Source organism: Mytilus galloprovincialis, chromosome 7 (assembly GCF_965363235.1).
Source record: "Mytilus galloprovincialis chromosome 7, xbMytGall1.hap1.1, whole genome shotgun sequence".
Lineage (NCBI taxonomy): Eukaryota > Metazoa > Mollusca > Bivalvia > Mytilida > Mytilidae > Mytilus > Mytilus galloprovincialis.
Genome location: NC_134844.1, coordinates 11,717,787 through 11,734,751, shown reverse-complemented (window position 1 = coordinate 11,734,751; position 16,965 = coordinate 11,717,787). Strand labels below are relative to the sequence as shown.

The 16,965-nt window shown below is 31.5% G+C and overlaps 1 protein-coding gene across 8 annotated transcripts in view; it reads right to left on the bottom strand.

Moving 5' to 3' along the window:
- Positions 1 to 6,734: 6,734 nt before the first annotated feature.
- Positions 6,735 to 16,965, bottom strand: part of LOC143082311 (ras and EF-hand domain-containing protein-like) — a 40,972-nt gene continuing 30,741 nt past the window's right edge. For 6 of the 8 annotated variants that reach the window (XM_076257945.1, XM_076257944.1, XM_076257943.1 and 3 more), the window contains 9 exons: positions 16,054 to 16,220; positions 15,623 to 15,762; positions 14,908 to 15,141; positions 14,619 to 14,748; positions 13,150 to 13,231; positions 12,636 to 12,750; positions 12,228 to 12,347; positions 9,754 to 9,830; positions 6,735 to 9,544 (listed from right to left, as the gene is read on the bottom strand). In XM_076257945.1, coding sequence (XP_076114060.1) covers positions 9,451 to 9,544; positions 9,754 to 9,830; positions 12,228 to 12,347; positions 12,636 to 12,750; positions 13,150 to 13,231; positions 14,619 to 14,748; positions 14,908 to 15,141; positions 15,623 to 15,762; positions 16,054 to 16,220 — 1,159 coding nt within the window. In that variant the 3' untranslated portion in view covers positions 6,735 to 9,450. The remainder of the gene's footprint in view (positions 9,545 to 9,753; positions 9,831 to 12,227; positions 12,348 to 12,635; positions 12,751 to 13,149; positions 13,232 to 14,618; positions 14,749 to 14,907; positions 15,142 to 15,622; positions 15,763 to 16,053; positions 16,221 to 16,965) is intronic. The other 2 variants (XM_076257946.1, XM_076257949.1) reach the window with 1 other exon arrangement.

Below are 16,965 nucleotides of genomic sequence, written 5' to 3'. Positions count from 1 at the left end.
GAGATTATGGGCTTAATTTTTAAATTCCTCCGGCGAAATTATACAATCTTAAGGTCAATTAAAGGATTAAAGGGTTTCTCACTTACCTAAAATAACTCCATTAGTCCAGTGAATTTAAACTAATTTTGGATTAATTGGCTACTTTTTAATTTGGAAATATTAAGAAAAAGTACAATAACTTTTTACATCAATTATATATTAAATAAATGTTGTTTTTGCTATTACAAGGTAATGCATCAATGATTTGTCAACTATTGATAAATCTAGCATATTGTGTTTTTTGTTGTTGTTGTTTTTTTTTTTTTTTTTTTGTTGTCTTTTAAATTATGATGTATGGTATCCTGGTTTAGAATGTATATCTCCTGGGTTGGTTTTAGAATAAACAAATATTCGATTAAACATAAAATTTGATATTGATTATTTTTTATCTTTTTTTTTTAAACTTTGATACCAGAAAAGTAAAATATTAAAAACATCGAGCTCCAATGAAAATCCAAATAGGAAAGCCACTTATCAATCCAAATCTAATATTTTTTCTTCAATCAAATTGTTTCTAGTAGTTAAGAAATGATACTAGATATTGGGGTTCTATAATAATACTAACTTTTTTCAATATTGCAATCAACAAATCTAGTATTTTCCTATTGTTATGAAAATTGTCAGTATTTCATTTTTATTAACAAATTTGTTTCCCAAATGATATTAACTGTGCAATACTGCTAGTTGACCTGTGATCTTGAAATAAAGTGTACTACAAAGAAAGAAGGTTTATGCCTTACTCGACATGTGTTGTTCTTCTCGAAGGTAATACTGTAAGACAACTTTGGATCTATGACTAGGTAAGGTTGAAACTCTCTCACAGGCAATATATAATCTTTTTGTTTTAATCTTGATGAAGTGTTCGTTTTTGCTTTCCACACATTTGGCCTTGAGCGGACTTGCTGGAGACTTTTTTTAATTTAAATCATATTGTATTTTCCTTAACATGTTCTTTAGTTGCAACAATAATTAGGTTGGACATTACAGTCTATTTCACTCAACTAACTCGTGATATTTTGACTTAGTAATAAAAGCTCATCAAAGTTACTAGACTTGTAACTAAGTACTAGAAACGAGTGTTTCATCTTCATAAGAGACTTTTTTACGGGTCATCCTATGTGTATATACATTTAATCAGACTACTTATATGAATGGATATGACATTTAACATTTAAATCGACGTTTAAATCTCCTGACGTGGATGTAGGCACAACATGAGATGCGTTCTCTTGAGTACATGTGATTAAGAGGACTTTAAATTATATGTTTGTCTGTTTCATAATGCTATTTCTAAATCATACTTTCACCGGTAATTACTCTTAAGAGGACTATGCAAGAAAATGGGTAAAGTGCGAACCAGACGAACCAGAACTGGACACTTTGTCTGAATGGATCAAATCTATTCGATCGTGCATTCAGAAGCGCATGCAAAAGTTACGGTGTACTATGAGCACAAGATTTACTAATCCTTTCAAGAATCCGGATGTTGTGGATGCTTCATCCTTTTTGCATGACAAATATGTCCTTGTTCCAGCAGATAAAGCCTCTAATAGTATTGTCTTTATATGTAAAAACCATTATTTGAAATGTCTCACAACAGAGCTTGGAATAAGTAGAACAACTGGTAATCCTACATATTCCTTAACATCATTTACCAAGGACGAGATTTAACAAAATCACAAATCTGTCCTTCTTTCTTTTGGTATCAACATCAAAGAAAACGAAGAAAATTTACCATCATTATACTGGATACCAAAACTACACAAAACTCCATAGAAAGAACGATACATAGCTGGATCGCCAAAATGTTCGACTAAACATCTTTCTAAAATACTGACTACTATTCTTACTACAGTTAAAGATGGGCTTCGAAAATATTGTAATGAGATATATTCTACCAGTGGTGTTAACCAGATGTGGATTCTCAAAAATTCAAAAGATCCACTGCTCAATCTTCGATCACAATCTTTGCAATTTTGCAGCAACTGAAGACTTTTGATTTTTCGACACTTTACACTACTATTCCCCATGCTCAGTTGAAGGATCGACTTCACCATCTCTGATTAAACAGAGCTAGCTTTTTCTATAAAAATTGGAATCGTAGATACATATTTCTTGTTTTGGGTTACAATAATTCATATTTTGTGAAGAACCACACTGAATCTAACAGAAAATATACTGAAGAGGATATTATCAAAATTGCTTGACTTTTTGATTGACAATATATTTGTTGAGTTTGGAGGATTCATATTTCAACAGACAATCGGTATTCCAATGGGTAATAATTGTGCACCCCTACTAGCCGATTTGTTTTTGTACTCTTATGAAGCAGAATTCATTCAAACCATTCTAAAAGACAAACAGAAAAAGCACCTTGCGAAATTCTTTAATTTCACTTTCCGATATATTGATGATGTCCTATCACTGAATAACCTATATTTCAGCCAATACTTGCATCTCATATATCCCAGCGATCTTGAAATTAAAGATACTACTGATACTAGAAGGACTGCTTCATACCTCGATCTTTTCCTCAATATTGACACAGATGTACGACTTCACACGGAAATCTATGATAAACGGGACGATTTCAACTTCCATATTATCAATTTCCCATTTCTCAGCAGTAACATACCTTCATGCCCTTTCTTATGGTGTTTACATATCTCAATTAATACGTTATTCTCGTGCATGTTCACATTATACGGACTTAATATACAGGAGTGTGCGCCTAACGCAGTAACTGCTCCAACAAAGTTATGAGGAGGGCAGATTGAAAATGACACTACGTGAATTTTACGGACACCATCACGAATTGGTTGATTCATACGATGTATCTTTGTCCAAACTAACTATGGACATTTTTACCACGTGTTAGATAGTGGTTTGTCATTACGTCGTCTGATCTTTTTATCACCGAACGTGACTTATTCCCGAATGCGCCTGTTTTTTCTGAGTGTGAATTCATATTGCCTTAAGATGTGGCACGGTACTTATCCATCCCATACTAATTTGTTTGGTTTTGATATTGGGTTTGTTGTTATCGGAATTTTTCAAATGTTTTAACGTTTGTAGTTGTAAATCGTATTTTTTCTGTTGTATTATTGTGTGGCATTGGGGGATAACTACTCATACAGTTCACTTGGTAGATTTGATTTTGGATTAACGAAATTTGCACTATATATTTGGTTTGCAGTTTGATCAGAAGAAACAACTACAAAGCTCAATACAATTAATTATCTAATTACTATTTCAATTAAATACTAATTAGTATCATAATTTTCATTGCTATTAATATAAGTTAGATGAGTCATACAAATGTAATCTTGAATTTCATCCAAATTTTCTTTAATTTTCGGAACATGTTTTAGAAATCTATATGTGACGTCACTTTGGGCGTTGCATTAACTATGACTAACGGGGCTGTGGTTTTGTAATTTATTCGTTTTTTATTCTATAGCTAGTCAACACTTCAGTTTAATCATGTTTATCTATTATATAGTCATTTTATAAAATTTACTGTTTGCAAACTTTGTATTATTCTTGATAACAATGATGTTTTGTCCCAGGCGGATAACCCTGGCCTCACAACTTTTTGGAACTTTTGGTCCTCGGCGATCTTCAACTTGGTAGTTGTTATGGCTTTCAAACTTTTTACATCTGAGCATAGTTTTGTGTGGACGTAGCCGCGACTGGTGTTTAAATTATTTTTTAACCTGTTACCTATGGATGGCTATTATTCGTGTGTTTCTATGTCCTATGTTTTCTCCCATTTATCTGTTCATTTATTGTAACCCTGTCGTGTAATGTTGTAATTTTAATGTTATAATAACACTGCCATTAAAGCGGGAGGTTTGGCATGCCACAAAACCAGCTTCAACCCACCATTTTTTTCATAAAATGCCATGTACCAAGTCAGGAAAATGGCCATTGTTACATTATAGTTCGTTTCTCTGTGTGTTAAGTTTCAGTGTTGTGTCTCTGTTGTGTCGTAGTTATCTTATATTTAAAACGTTTCACTCAGTTTTAGTTTGTAACCCGGATTTGTTTTTTTCTCTATCGATTTATGAATTTTTAACAGCGGTATGCTACTGATGCCTTTTTTTAAGATATAAGATTTGATTGGACATGTTGGGTAGACGAGATGTAAGTATTGCGAAGTATATATGATGACTTTATTTCCAAGTGTCCATCGCAAGTTGCCTTTATGGCTTCTCACTAAATATGTTCCATCCTTTCAGAGGCTTAAGCTTCATACTAAGGATTCTATATTTAAAAGAAATAAACTGTATTATCATCTTTAGGTTTTATGGCTGTTAATTGAATGTATCCCATCAAACTCGAAATGACTAATTAATATTTCAGTACTAATTTATTCTAATATAATACTGTTTCTTTATATTTTTGTTAACAAACAAACAATGTAACGTACTTCATAATATTATCATTTGATCTGAATAAATGGGTTACTATGCCCTTGCATAAGATATTATCAAGTTGGTTCTTCGTGATTAAGACATACACAGAGGTATCATTGACAATAAAAATCAAGAATATGTCAAAGAGAAAACAATCCCATCAAAGAGCTGACCGAAGTCAACCAATGGTTATTAAATGCAGCGAGACCCCTAAATTCATTAAAACAATAAGAGTTAATTGATTGGTTAATATACACAATTAATTGAAGACATGTACAGGCCAAAATTAAATGAAAATCAAATAGAGTTACACCATCACACGCCATGGTAATCCAGACTCATTACACGATGTTGAAAAAACCAAATTAACCAATCAGACCACCATTTTATTTAATTCTAATTCTAAATCAATGAGTTATAACAAGATACAAAAGATAAACTTCAATTCACACGGGCATTTTAATTGTTCTGCTGGTTATATTTCTCGAGAAGTGTTTGCTTAATGAGAACCAAACATATCCAAGATATCAATGATGTCCATATAATTTGAATATACACATATGTAACGCATCAAACGAAATGAAATCAAAATTCAATTTGTATAAACTATTTTAAATATTATTTGATAACTTTCATCATTGCATATTCAAATTACACAGACGTTTGCTTGATTGTTGATTACATACTTTGAGGGTCTGTATTGAAGGGGCTGGCCTCGAATTTGATTAAAAGATTATATACATTCTCTTGTCCAAAGCCGTGATGAAAGAATCCTCATATATTTGTGTCGTTTCTCCCGATTGTAATTATACAGTGGAAGCATCAATGATTTCCTCACTCAAACAACACAAATGAACTGGCCATCAAAGTTGCCTTGAATTGAACCCAAATAAACATCCAAGACACGAACTTAATAGAGGAGTATATCAACCACATCCAAAGTATTGAACATTTCACAATCATAATTATTTTATAAGACAATAACAATCAAAACCAAGGAGTAATTAAAGACTCACAAAACCAAGTGACATTTACATCAACAGTTATAAATAATAAATAAGAAACAACCCGAACTCCACTAAAAACCGGGAGTGAAATCAGGTGCTCCGGAAGAGTTTTCAAAATTGTTATTTTATAGTTTGAAATAATCTTGTTTTAGTCTTTTATATCTTTTCTACTTGTCATGATATACTATATTAATATTTAAATATTGTCCGAGTCATGCATTCTGTCCATTATATTCACTGAATGTAGATAATAGTCTTATAAAGTTGGAGGAAAATCACGGCATTTCGACAAATATTGAACGGAGAAAATGATTTTGCAGTGGGAAATTGGAGTAGGTCTCGTTGTTGCCTACATTATTGAATGACAAACCTGTTTATCACTATGTTAAACAATTATGTGCAATGTTTGGTCCTTTTCCTTTGAAACATGTCTCTCCTTCTGGTTAGGATAATTCATTTCAGTATTACATAATATTATACTTAACATAATTGATGTTCAAAACAGTCAACTGAGTTGAATAATAATAAAATCACATTGCATTTTCAATTTAAATGAGGTCTGGAGCTGGCATTTTAGTAACTGCTAGTAGTCGTTTGTTAATTTATATATCATAGTCATTTTGTTTAGTTTCTTTTGGTACCTATTCTGACATTGAACTATGACTTCTTTTAAACTAAGTTTAACTGTACGCATTGTTGTGTGCTTCTTTTCTATATTGGTTAGAGGTATAGGGAGAGGGTTGAGATCTCAAAAGAAATTCCGCATGTCCCAAGTCAGGAGCCACTGGCCTTTGTTAGTCTTGTATGATTTTTAATATTAGTTTCTTGTGTATAATTCGGAGATTAGTTTGACGTCCACTACCACTAAATAGTATATTTTTTTTATTTAGGGGCCAGCTGAAGCACGCCTCCGGGTGCGGAAGTTTCTCGCCACATTGAAGACCCATTGGTGGACTTCGGCTGGTGTCTCCTCTTTGGTCGGGCTGTCTTATCTTTGACACATTCCCTATTTCCATATTCAATTCAAACTTGAGATACGTTAGATATCCGAATATTGAATCTTAAAGAAATGCCACCTTAATGCTTTTTCATAAAAATAAATGGATAATTAGATTCTAATAATGAAACGAGGTAAATTCTAATCTTCATGCATTCATTCAGAAAAGGTATGCAAATAAGAATAACTTCAATATCCTAAAAGCAGGGATCTAAAAATACTAAAACTATAGGTGAAGGCAAACAAATGGTAGCTAAACACAAGAAAAAAACATATAAGGAAAGCATTTATTTCTCTTTTTATGCTTTGAAGCAACAACTAAAACATGAAATATAAAACATGAGTAACTAAAGACACCCAGGATTGTGAAAATAGCTTATAATTTCAATACAACCATTTCTCAAAGAGTGTTTCGAGTTAAATTTTATAAATAAAAATCAGTCTAATCAAGGAGCGATACGAAAATAATATTTTCTACCGAATGTTATAAATGCCACAATGTTCTATCCCTTACTTTTAAAAGCTGCTACTCTGTCGTAGAATTACATACCCGAGTTCTTCCATGCAAAAAAAGAGAAAAAAATATGTATAGCATTCATCTTGTAATGTGTATCTGTTTGCAAAATCATTTAGCAATCGCTTAAATGTTTTTTTCTTGATAAACATTATATATTATAAAAGTCTAACACCAGAGAAAAAAGAAAATGAATCATCATCTCTATAGAAAGTAGGTAATATTTTGTCATCGACTTTTCTCTGTGGCATTTAGTGAAAACTAGTTAGTCAGAAAATATGTTTTTCGTATCTCTACTTGATTATTTCAGCAATGAAGGCCTCGTAACGAAAACGACGAAATCATACGAGCTAGATCAGTAACTAGTATTAGAAGCCTGTTTTATTAGTTCTAATATAATGTATTATAGTACATAACAGCAGCACTGTTACAATGTTAAAATGCAAGTTAAAAGTTTGGTAAGGTTTAAATGCATATTTTACATACATTTCTAATGATATGAACTATATAACTGTGTAAAATGTCTTTGTTTAATTTTTTTAAATTACAGTTGTGTTCAACTCAAAACAAAGTTACAATCATAACAACAATCAAAAGATCAAAGAAATCTAACAAAATGTATGTAAGGATAATAATGTTAATGATAAGCTGATATATGAAAGACTTTCAGAAAGTTTCCTCTCAGTAACAATTACCCAAATAACAATGCATTACAATAGATGATATATACATTTAGATAAATAACAACAAAAGTAATTCACCTCATCCTTCCTGAAAGGGTGAAGCAGAACAAATAACGGTTATCACAATAATAACTTGTTAATTGTAAGCACTGACCAGTCAGGCTTTTCAAGGACAGTTGCAAGAGACAAATGTCCATTATATGTCATATGGTTTCATTGCACAGTTTCGTATTGCCTCAATTTATGAAAACTAACCCTAATCAATAGAAAAGAGCTGTCACGGAATAAAAGTTCCTTCATAACATAAGTTCCAAAAGGAAAATATATTCTGGAATATTATTTCCACAGGAATAAATATTACAGTATATGTTCTTAACGGAATAATTGTTAAAGAATATTTGTTCCAACAGGAATAGATATTATGACAATGTTTATAACAAAGATTCCATTGGAACTTCTGTTAGGCGGAACAAATATACGTTGACAGCGCCACGTGATTTCTTTTTGGGATAAAAAGAAATACCTTACCCATAATAATCAAAATTCTTGAGTGGCGAATTGAATGGAGCTTAATGTCTAAATTGATTGATTGATATTTTTTTCATAAGTAAAACCATTAAATGAAAGACAGCAACAGTGATAATTCAACATATTTCGAAGAACTTATTCCTTCAATTTATGTTTGTCATTTCAGATGTATTGGAAAACTTTTGGGCATAACATTAATGAAACCTAAAATAGTCGACATAATAATATCAAGGTCATTGCACTAAATATTGCACGAGCTTGAGAGTGCAGTTCATTTTCAAATATTTTTGATGTTCGACATTGTGTAAACACTCTTTTTGTATGCAACACAATAAAAATTTCCTTAATTTTTGCTATTGTTCACCAGGCAATAACAGGGAATATAATTTACAAGTTTTCATTTATGTTCTTAGGTGAACATTATTTTTGCAAAACAATAATAAATAAAAATTTACAATAACTTAATAAACAGTATTTATCACAAAATAAAGAATGTACATATAATTCAAACCAACACTATTTCCAACATCATCCAACAACTTAAGTCTTGTACTTAAACATTTTTTTTCTATTTACATGACTGTGGCAATTGATTCTATATTATGTACAGTAATTATATAAAATTAGATAAAGCTATATTTTTGCAAATAAATATATGTAACACTATTAACAACCTATTGCGTAGAATGAGCATATAATTATTTTCTTTGCTGAATACTGTACAATAAAGTTTATCTTATAGCTTCCTAGATTTATGCTTTGCAGATCAACATCCAAAGGACCTGAAATTCCAACCGATCATTCGGATAGTTGGTGTAGCTCAAGCTACATATTTTAAGGAGTGTTCATCTTTTCTTTTCCGTCCTTTTTTGGACATGGTTGTGTCTTTTTCTATTCAATATTTTGGGTTTTTATAGCTACCTTGGTAGCTCTTGATTTGATCTTAAAAGTAGATTATCTCAAAACCAAACATTTGATTCTTCACAATCAAAATAGATAAACCAAAGAATGAAATAAATTGGAAGACTATTAATTGCACTATTGCGTAATGAAAATTTGACACAAAAATATTAACAATATTTACACCAAGTTCAAAACAATAAATGCTTGTAACCGACCCATGTATTACAATACTAGGTCTCATACCCTTCATTAGTCTGAAATATGATATGTTTACCAGTTTAAATAAAAATGATATTTGTACATGTGTTACATTTAACAAGTGTATGATTGATGCACATAAATATATGTATATTCCAAAATGTCAACGTCCGCAGCATGCTCTTTTGTCTTCTGGTTTTTCATGCAGCTGAAGCCCAACTGTCTTGACCTCTAAGTCCTCGTTTGCTCGCATTAACCTAAAGAGGAATAGTTATTCAAATAATATTTTACTGTGATGAAATATTGCATATTTGAAAGAAAACATATTTAAAAAGAGTTTTGATTATAGTTTAAAAGCTAATATAATGTGCTTCTGGTCATTTTATCATAATTACCATTCAACGTCAAAAACAATTATATCCTTTTCACAAATCATTCAAGTTAAATTCAAATGACAATTTCTTACCTTGTTAATTCGGTTATTGCCTCAGTTATGTTAGAGCCATCTTTAGCACTAGTTTCTATGAATAAAGCACTGACATCCTACAACATAAGATTTTATGAGTGAAAAAGTAGGTAACGAAATCATGTACACTGAATAATTATAGCTCAGTTTTGTGTACTATCTCATTATATATGATCATCTTAAATAATGTATCTACCCAGTTTTGAAAACATATCCTAGCAAACATGTATGAATTAAAGGCAATGTTGGGTTCTCGTAAACGAAACGGTAATCCACTATCGATTTTATAAAGACATCGCTATTAAACTGCAGGAAGCCACAAACCCTTTTCCACAATAGGGTATTATATACCTAAAAAAAGTAACATTCATTCTCCCGGATGATATTATCGGAGCACATATACTAAAACTTAATAACATCCACGGGTAAAACAATATAAATAAAGCTCGTCTAGAAGTTCTTCTAATAAAATTGAGAATAGAAATGGGGAATGTGTCAAAGAGAAAACAACCCGACCATAGAGCAGACAACAGTTGAATGCCACCAATGGGTCTTAAATGTAGCGAGAAACTCCCGCACCCGGAGGCTTCCTTCAGCTGACCCTTCAACAAATATGTATACTAGTTCAGTGACAATGGAATTAACCCATTTGGAAGATCTACTTTTTCTCGTTAGACTTTTCTTTTTCTATCAAAAATGGAAATCGCATATAAACATTTTTATCTTAAGGTTATTGAAAATCTCTAGGTTTAATGAACAAAAACAATTTTGTCGGAGAAAATATTACTAAAATGCTCGACTTTATGATCCACAACATATATGTCGAGTTTGGTAGATTGTTATTTCAATAAACTGTCAGTTGTCAAAAAGGCACTTATTGTGCCTCACTACTGGCTGACCTACTACATTCATATACAGCAATAGTCATATAAAACCCTTTCTATACTGTTGTTATAAACTAAATTAGGAATATGACCATACAATTGACATTTTTTTAAACTTTGAATTTAGGAAAGTGGATGAATTTGATTTGTGTATTTAAACACATCTGAATTATAAGTAGAATACAATTCGTCTAAATATCTGTATGTATCATTGAAAATACTTTAAGGAAATCAACACATCATCGTGATCAGCCGTAGTATTTCCTGTCTGTCAAACTCTACATTTTTCTAACCATTTTTTGCATCTTCATCAGAAATTATTTGTTTATAAAATTCATTAGCATACTCTCTCCTCTTAACTACACTTTGTCCAACACCATGAGGAAACATGTTTTCGTGTCCGTTTTTCTTACTACACAGAAAAAACAGGTTTCCAGCAGGTTGAAAACAAAATTAACAAAATACTGAACATCAAAATATATTGACAAGTTAAGATGTCGATGAAACCTAACAAAGTCAAACGCTAAGCAGTATAAACCAACGGAGCAAATGGAAATTAGCTGAAATATTCCTGACTTTTCCCGAAGATTTTTTTTGTTAAACCTGGTTTCATTGCTAGTTTAACCTCCCACATACATGACAATTATTTGCAGTAACATGTATTGACATAATTGGTTAACTTTTCAATAATTGGGATCCAGCAACCAAAAGCAGGCATACAACACAATTGCCTTCAAAACTCCATTAAGGATTATGTACCCTTGTGTTGCTTCAATGATAAACATATGGAAATATTATAGAAAATCCATAGCCTTCATCCTTGTTCTATCATATTTGGCAATTAGATGACCGATAGATATAGGGTTATTGCATACAGTGCTAGCATTGATTTCCTTAAAACAAAGTTTATTAATGTAGTTATTGGTTAGAACAAATAAAAATATGGACCAAATCAAGTACACCTTTTAGAGTGCGCTCGACTTTAGTTACTCTGCACGAGGTATTTTGGAATTTACAGGTTGGTTAGAACTTTTTGTAAAAAATAAACACTAGCACATCATAGAAAAGCAAGTGAGTAATCTATGTTTCAAATTTTATAACAAAAATCTCTTTATTAAAGGCTGTGGATTTTCTATAAAAATCTTGGTTTGTTTGCCACAAAGTACTCGTTTTCTATTAAATGCAATGCAACAGTAAATAATAATGCTTTGCATCAAGTTTCCCCCTAGTATATGTTCAAAATGGCCTGTCTCTATTATTCATTATATCTGCAGTTTTGATGCAATTGATGTTTAAAAAATTCGTACAAAAATGGCTACAGAAGGGTACATAAACCTTAATCATACAAATAAATCTAACCAAGACACCAACAATTGAGTGTTTGTAGTTGAAAGTACATACAGTAAAGTAAAACAATGGCATACAAAAACATACAAAAGATTATGGCAAAATTCAAAACAACAACACCGTAAAATACTTGTGTGCCAGCAGTTTTTTTCATGATCAACTTCGTCGATTTTTGTTATCCTTGTCAATTTATGTAAATATTAATCATGGCTAACCATTGACTACTCTTTACTGCTAATTTACCTTTGCCAACTTTTGTCCAACACTGGTAGTTACCACACGTCTTCCCTGTTTTTCTGCTTCTGGTCGCATGTCTGTTTTATTGCCAATCAACATTATTGGGATTTTCTTTTGAGCACCATCCTATATGTATATAAATATAAATTACTTTCAAAATAATATCATTATTTCATCAACTTAGTGCTTGAAATTTCCATTTTTAATTTGATAACTATCTTTTAACACTTGTGTGATAAATCTTAATCAAAATTTAAGAAGTTCTACTAATGAAAGCTTCGTGTTTTTTTCACAAGTAAAAACATAATTTAGAACTAAATAGTTTCAGATATCTATAGTGTATCAATTGTATTGTTACTTTTTAAAATACACTTTTACACAATTGAATTCATAACTTTACAAAGACACACGTACCTCGATTGCTTCAACCCACTCCCTGATACTAAGAAATGATCGCTCATATGTGCAATCATACAGAAGGAACACACCATCAGCTCGACGGAAATAAGATTTAGCAATACTTCGGAACCTGAAATAATAACATTAAGCTATATTTATTTCTTTATAATAAATAAACTACCAAATCAAGGAAATTACTGGAAAAGTAATTTAGATTAGAACTGCTGCTGCATATGAACATATTTCGATGTAACTATTTTCTCATTTATTATCCGCCTCACTATTGCCATTTTATCTAAATCTGTTGACAAAAACTCAACTTCTTAGACCTTGTTACTTGTATCAGGATGTGCAATTTCTTATTTTTTATACCTTTTAAATTTGCATGCGACTACGTTAGTAATGTGATATCGTCTATATATTTGTTCTTTATGATGATATTTTACAATGCAACTTTTGTAATTTGTAATAATCATAAAATTGACTATATTTTTACATTACCTTTTTTTTAAATATTAAAAGTGGTTACCTTTCTTGGCCAGCAGTATCCCACAGTTGTAAAGCTACAGTTTTATCATCTACCTCTAGAACCTTTGTCTGAAAGTCAACACCTGTGAAAAAGGATGTCCATCAATTATAAGTTAATGTATTTGAAATAACTATTATCTTTTTAAAAAATTACTTATTGAAACATTCAAAATACAGGAATATTCAAACTTTGTGTATAAATATACATTCAAAATACAGGAATATTCAAACTTTGTGTATAAATATTTAAGATCTCTTACAATTCGTTCCGTTGAAATTTGTTGTAAGATTTTAAGTATCAAAGAAAGAGTATAAATAAAGGCAACAGTAGTATACCGCTGTTCTAAATTCAAAAATCGATTGAGAAAAAAACAAATCCGGATTACAAACTAAAACTGAGGGGAACACATGAAATATAAGAGTAGAACTACGACACAACAGAAACACAACATTAAAAAGTAACACACACAGAAACGAACTATAATATGGTAAATTTTCCTGACGTGGTACAAAAAATGGTGGGTTTAACCTGGGTTTTTTTTGGCATGTCAAACCTCCCGCTTTTATGGCAATGTTAAATATAACAATAAATGACAACATTACATGATAAGACTACAATACAAATAAATGGGAGAACATATAGGACAGAGAAACACACGAATAATAGCTAACAAAAGGTGCAAGGTTTAAAATTTCATATGCTAGACGCGCGTTTCGTCAACACAAGACTAACAAGTGACGCTCTGATGAAAAAAAGTTTGAAAGCCAAAAAAAAAGTACATGAAAATGTAGAGAAGTCGTTCTGTGAACATGCTAAAAAATCATAATAAACATATAACACCCATCTTACCATTAAAGAAAGTGAATCTTATATTAATATACTTAACCTCGGGCAAAACATATAGACACAATCCCCCAAGGGTGACTGGGGTATAGAAATATGGTCACTTGGTCTTCTCCCGACCGGCAGTAAAACGCTGTCCGAAGTGGGGCGTCCGTTTGGCTGTGCGGGATGTCTCAAGTTCGCAGTCACGTCCGGTCAGAAGGGGGACGTTAAATCCGATGCCTCGTGTAAAGAGAGTGCCACGCTCTTTGCACGTTAAGAAACCTTGCAACAACTCTTTGAGGGGTCCGTAGGTGGCCTGTTGCAAGGCAAAATTTCTGTCTCTATCCAATATACCCTCATTTTCCAGTAGCAGTCCAAATTTCCCAGACCATCATCCCAGATGGCCTCTATTGTATCAACCTACCTATTGTATTTATTGTGAACTTGTTCTCGTCCTGAATATGCATGAAATATTTGCCACTGGACGTCAAGCAACCAACAATCAATCAATCAATATAGACACAAAATATAATGGAGGACGCGAGTAATCTCCAAACATAGAGCATTTATAAAACAAAAGCAAAATGTTTATATGTTTTGTTGTGTTACATAACCATATCAAATAATGAATACGATTTACTTACCTAATGTAGAACTGAGATTACTAACAAATTTTCCTTTACACAGCCTCATTATGAAACAAGATTTTCCAACAGCTGCATCTCCAGCCAACACAATTTTATACATTCTATCTGGGTCTCTATTTGCACTTCTCTGTGAAAATAAATAAAATAAAACTATAGTATTTAACACCGAAATGTATAATATCTATGTCATTAATTGTCTACTCATAACTGTTGTTATGTATTGTTTGAGATTTAAGTTTTGGTAAAAAAGAGTACAGAAAAAATGCATTTCATTTAATTTAGGTACCTCTTGAGAGCCGTTGCTGGTTTTTCGTATCAAGCTGTGTCTATGAATGGCGGGTGATGATCTGCCTCCATGGTCTGCATCCCTATCCCTATCCCTGTTCTTTGACCGTGTCCGTGACTTCCTGCTGCTATTACTTCCGGAACTTAATCTGACGGGATCGTATCTTCTTATGGGCTTAGAATGTAACTGATCCATTTCAGATTCTGTTTCGACCTCATCATGTGAATCATTTTCCTATTAAAAATTCAGATGCTTTTGGTTATATCTGAGGGTTATATTTTTCTTTTTAAATTTTCATTTTTTAGTTTTGAATTCTGAAAGCAACAGATACGATTTAAAGACAAGATCGTCATATGTAAAAAAAGAAATATGAGAAATTGTAAGCATTGCTGTACTTGGGTTTTGGCATTTCCTCTGCAATTCAATGAATTTGAAAAATAACAAGAAGGTTCTTACAATCCAAAATCATTTCACCAGTTATAACTCATTACTGTCAAAAATATATGAAGTAACTTGTGTTGTTCAGTAGTAACGGAGAAATTTGCGAAGAAAATAATAAGTTCGTATTCGTTCAACATATTGAAAAAAATTGAGCAAACAGTTAGTAAATGTGTTACGGACAAAAATTTCTCGCACTTTACAATTCATCACTGTTTACCAAATATAAAGTCAAATAGTACCTAGCGGTCTATTATATATTTAACTACTTGATTACCTCATTTTTTCGTATATAACTAGATTCTCTCCGATGTCTTCTATTGTTATGTGATCGTCTATAGTAATCGTCATCAGGATTCTGACCTTCAGGATCAGAATCATCATTTAGATCTCGAAGGGTAGAATGCCCACTGTCTGCTTAACCAGATAAAATATAAAATAAACAAAAACTTGTACCATACGTTTATTAACACTTGTCGTTTCATTTGTGTTTAGTTTGTTTCCTGTGCAGTATAAATTATTCAAATTGTCTTTGACTAAACATAAACTCATCACATTTTTTTCTATCTATTTTTTCATATATTTGGTTTTAAAATGCTTTAAAGAAAGATTATGGGTTTTTTTTTCAGAGATAAAAGTCACATTTTTTTTATTTGAAAACTATTGAAATTCATCAATTATTTGTATGGAGGACTAATATTCAATTACCAATTTCATCCGCATCATCATCCTCACAAGTCTCGTCACGTGGTAATATAGCCCTGATGACACGTGGTGACTGTCCTGGTAGTGAGAATGCATTTACTGATACGTTGTTTGTTTGTTGTAAATCCTCGGCCAGCGAGGGTGTGGGGCTTATGTTTAATGATCGTACTCTGGAAAAGAAAATAAACACGGTGTATTGAGTTAAACATATGGTAAGAACGCTATTAAAAACTGACATGGTACTGGTTTTCTATAAGAGTAAATGAACTTAGAAAAGATTGTATGCGTATAAATCTTTTTTCTATGAAATGTATGATTATAGTTTTCTCTGCTAATACATCATATTACCTCCATTTTTATTGATGGCAATTGTTATCATATCTGAAATTTTTAAGGAATATTAAGGACTAATTTTTAATCTTTATGATCCTTTTAATTCAAATAAAACATTTTCTTCTTCTAGAAAAAAGTATGTCCTTGTTAAAGTAATACTATTAAGTAAGACGATAAATGATGTGTTTAAAGGAGATGGCATGTAAACTGTACCATTAATAGCACTTGACAAGTGTTAATAAACTTAATCACTGTGGTTCAGGTCAAAAAGTCGGAGTATGTGATGTTGAAAGAATAACGGCATGAGAAATAACATGTTCAATGCATACTATTATGCAAGAAAGTCTAAATCAATTTCATCTTGCTTAAAGACAAACTCTCTATAATTGTTAAAATCAAAATAAGGGACTTATTTCGATGTGCAAATCAGGACTCATCTCTTGATTTTATTTTATGTTTTCTTATCACAAGTTACTGTATATGTAAGTTTGATTAGTATGAATAAAGAAGCAAATATTCCAACGGATACAATTTATAAGCATATTATTAATTTAAAAATTGCCTTCAAATTATAAGAAGTTA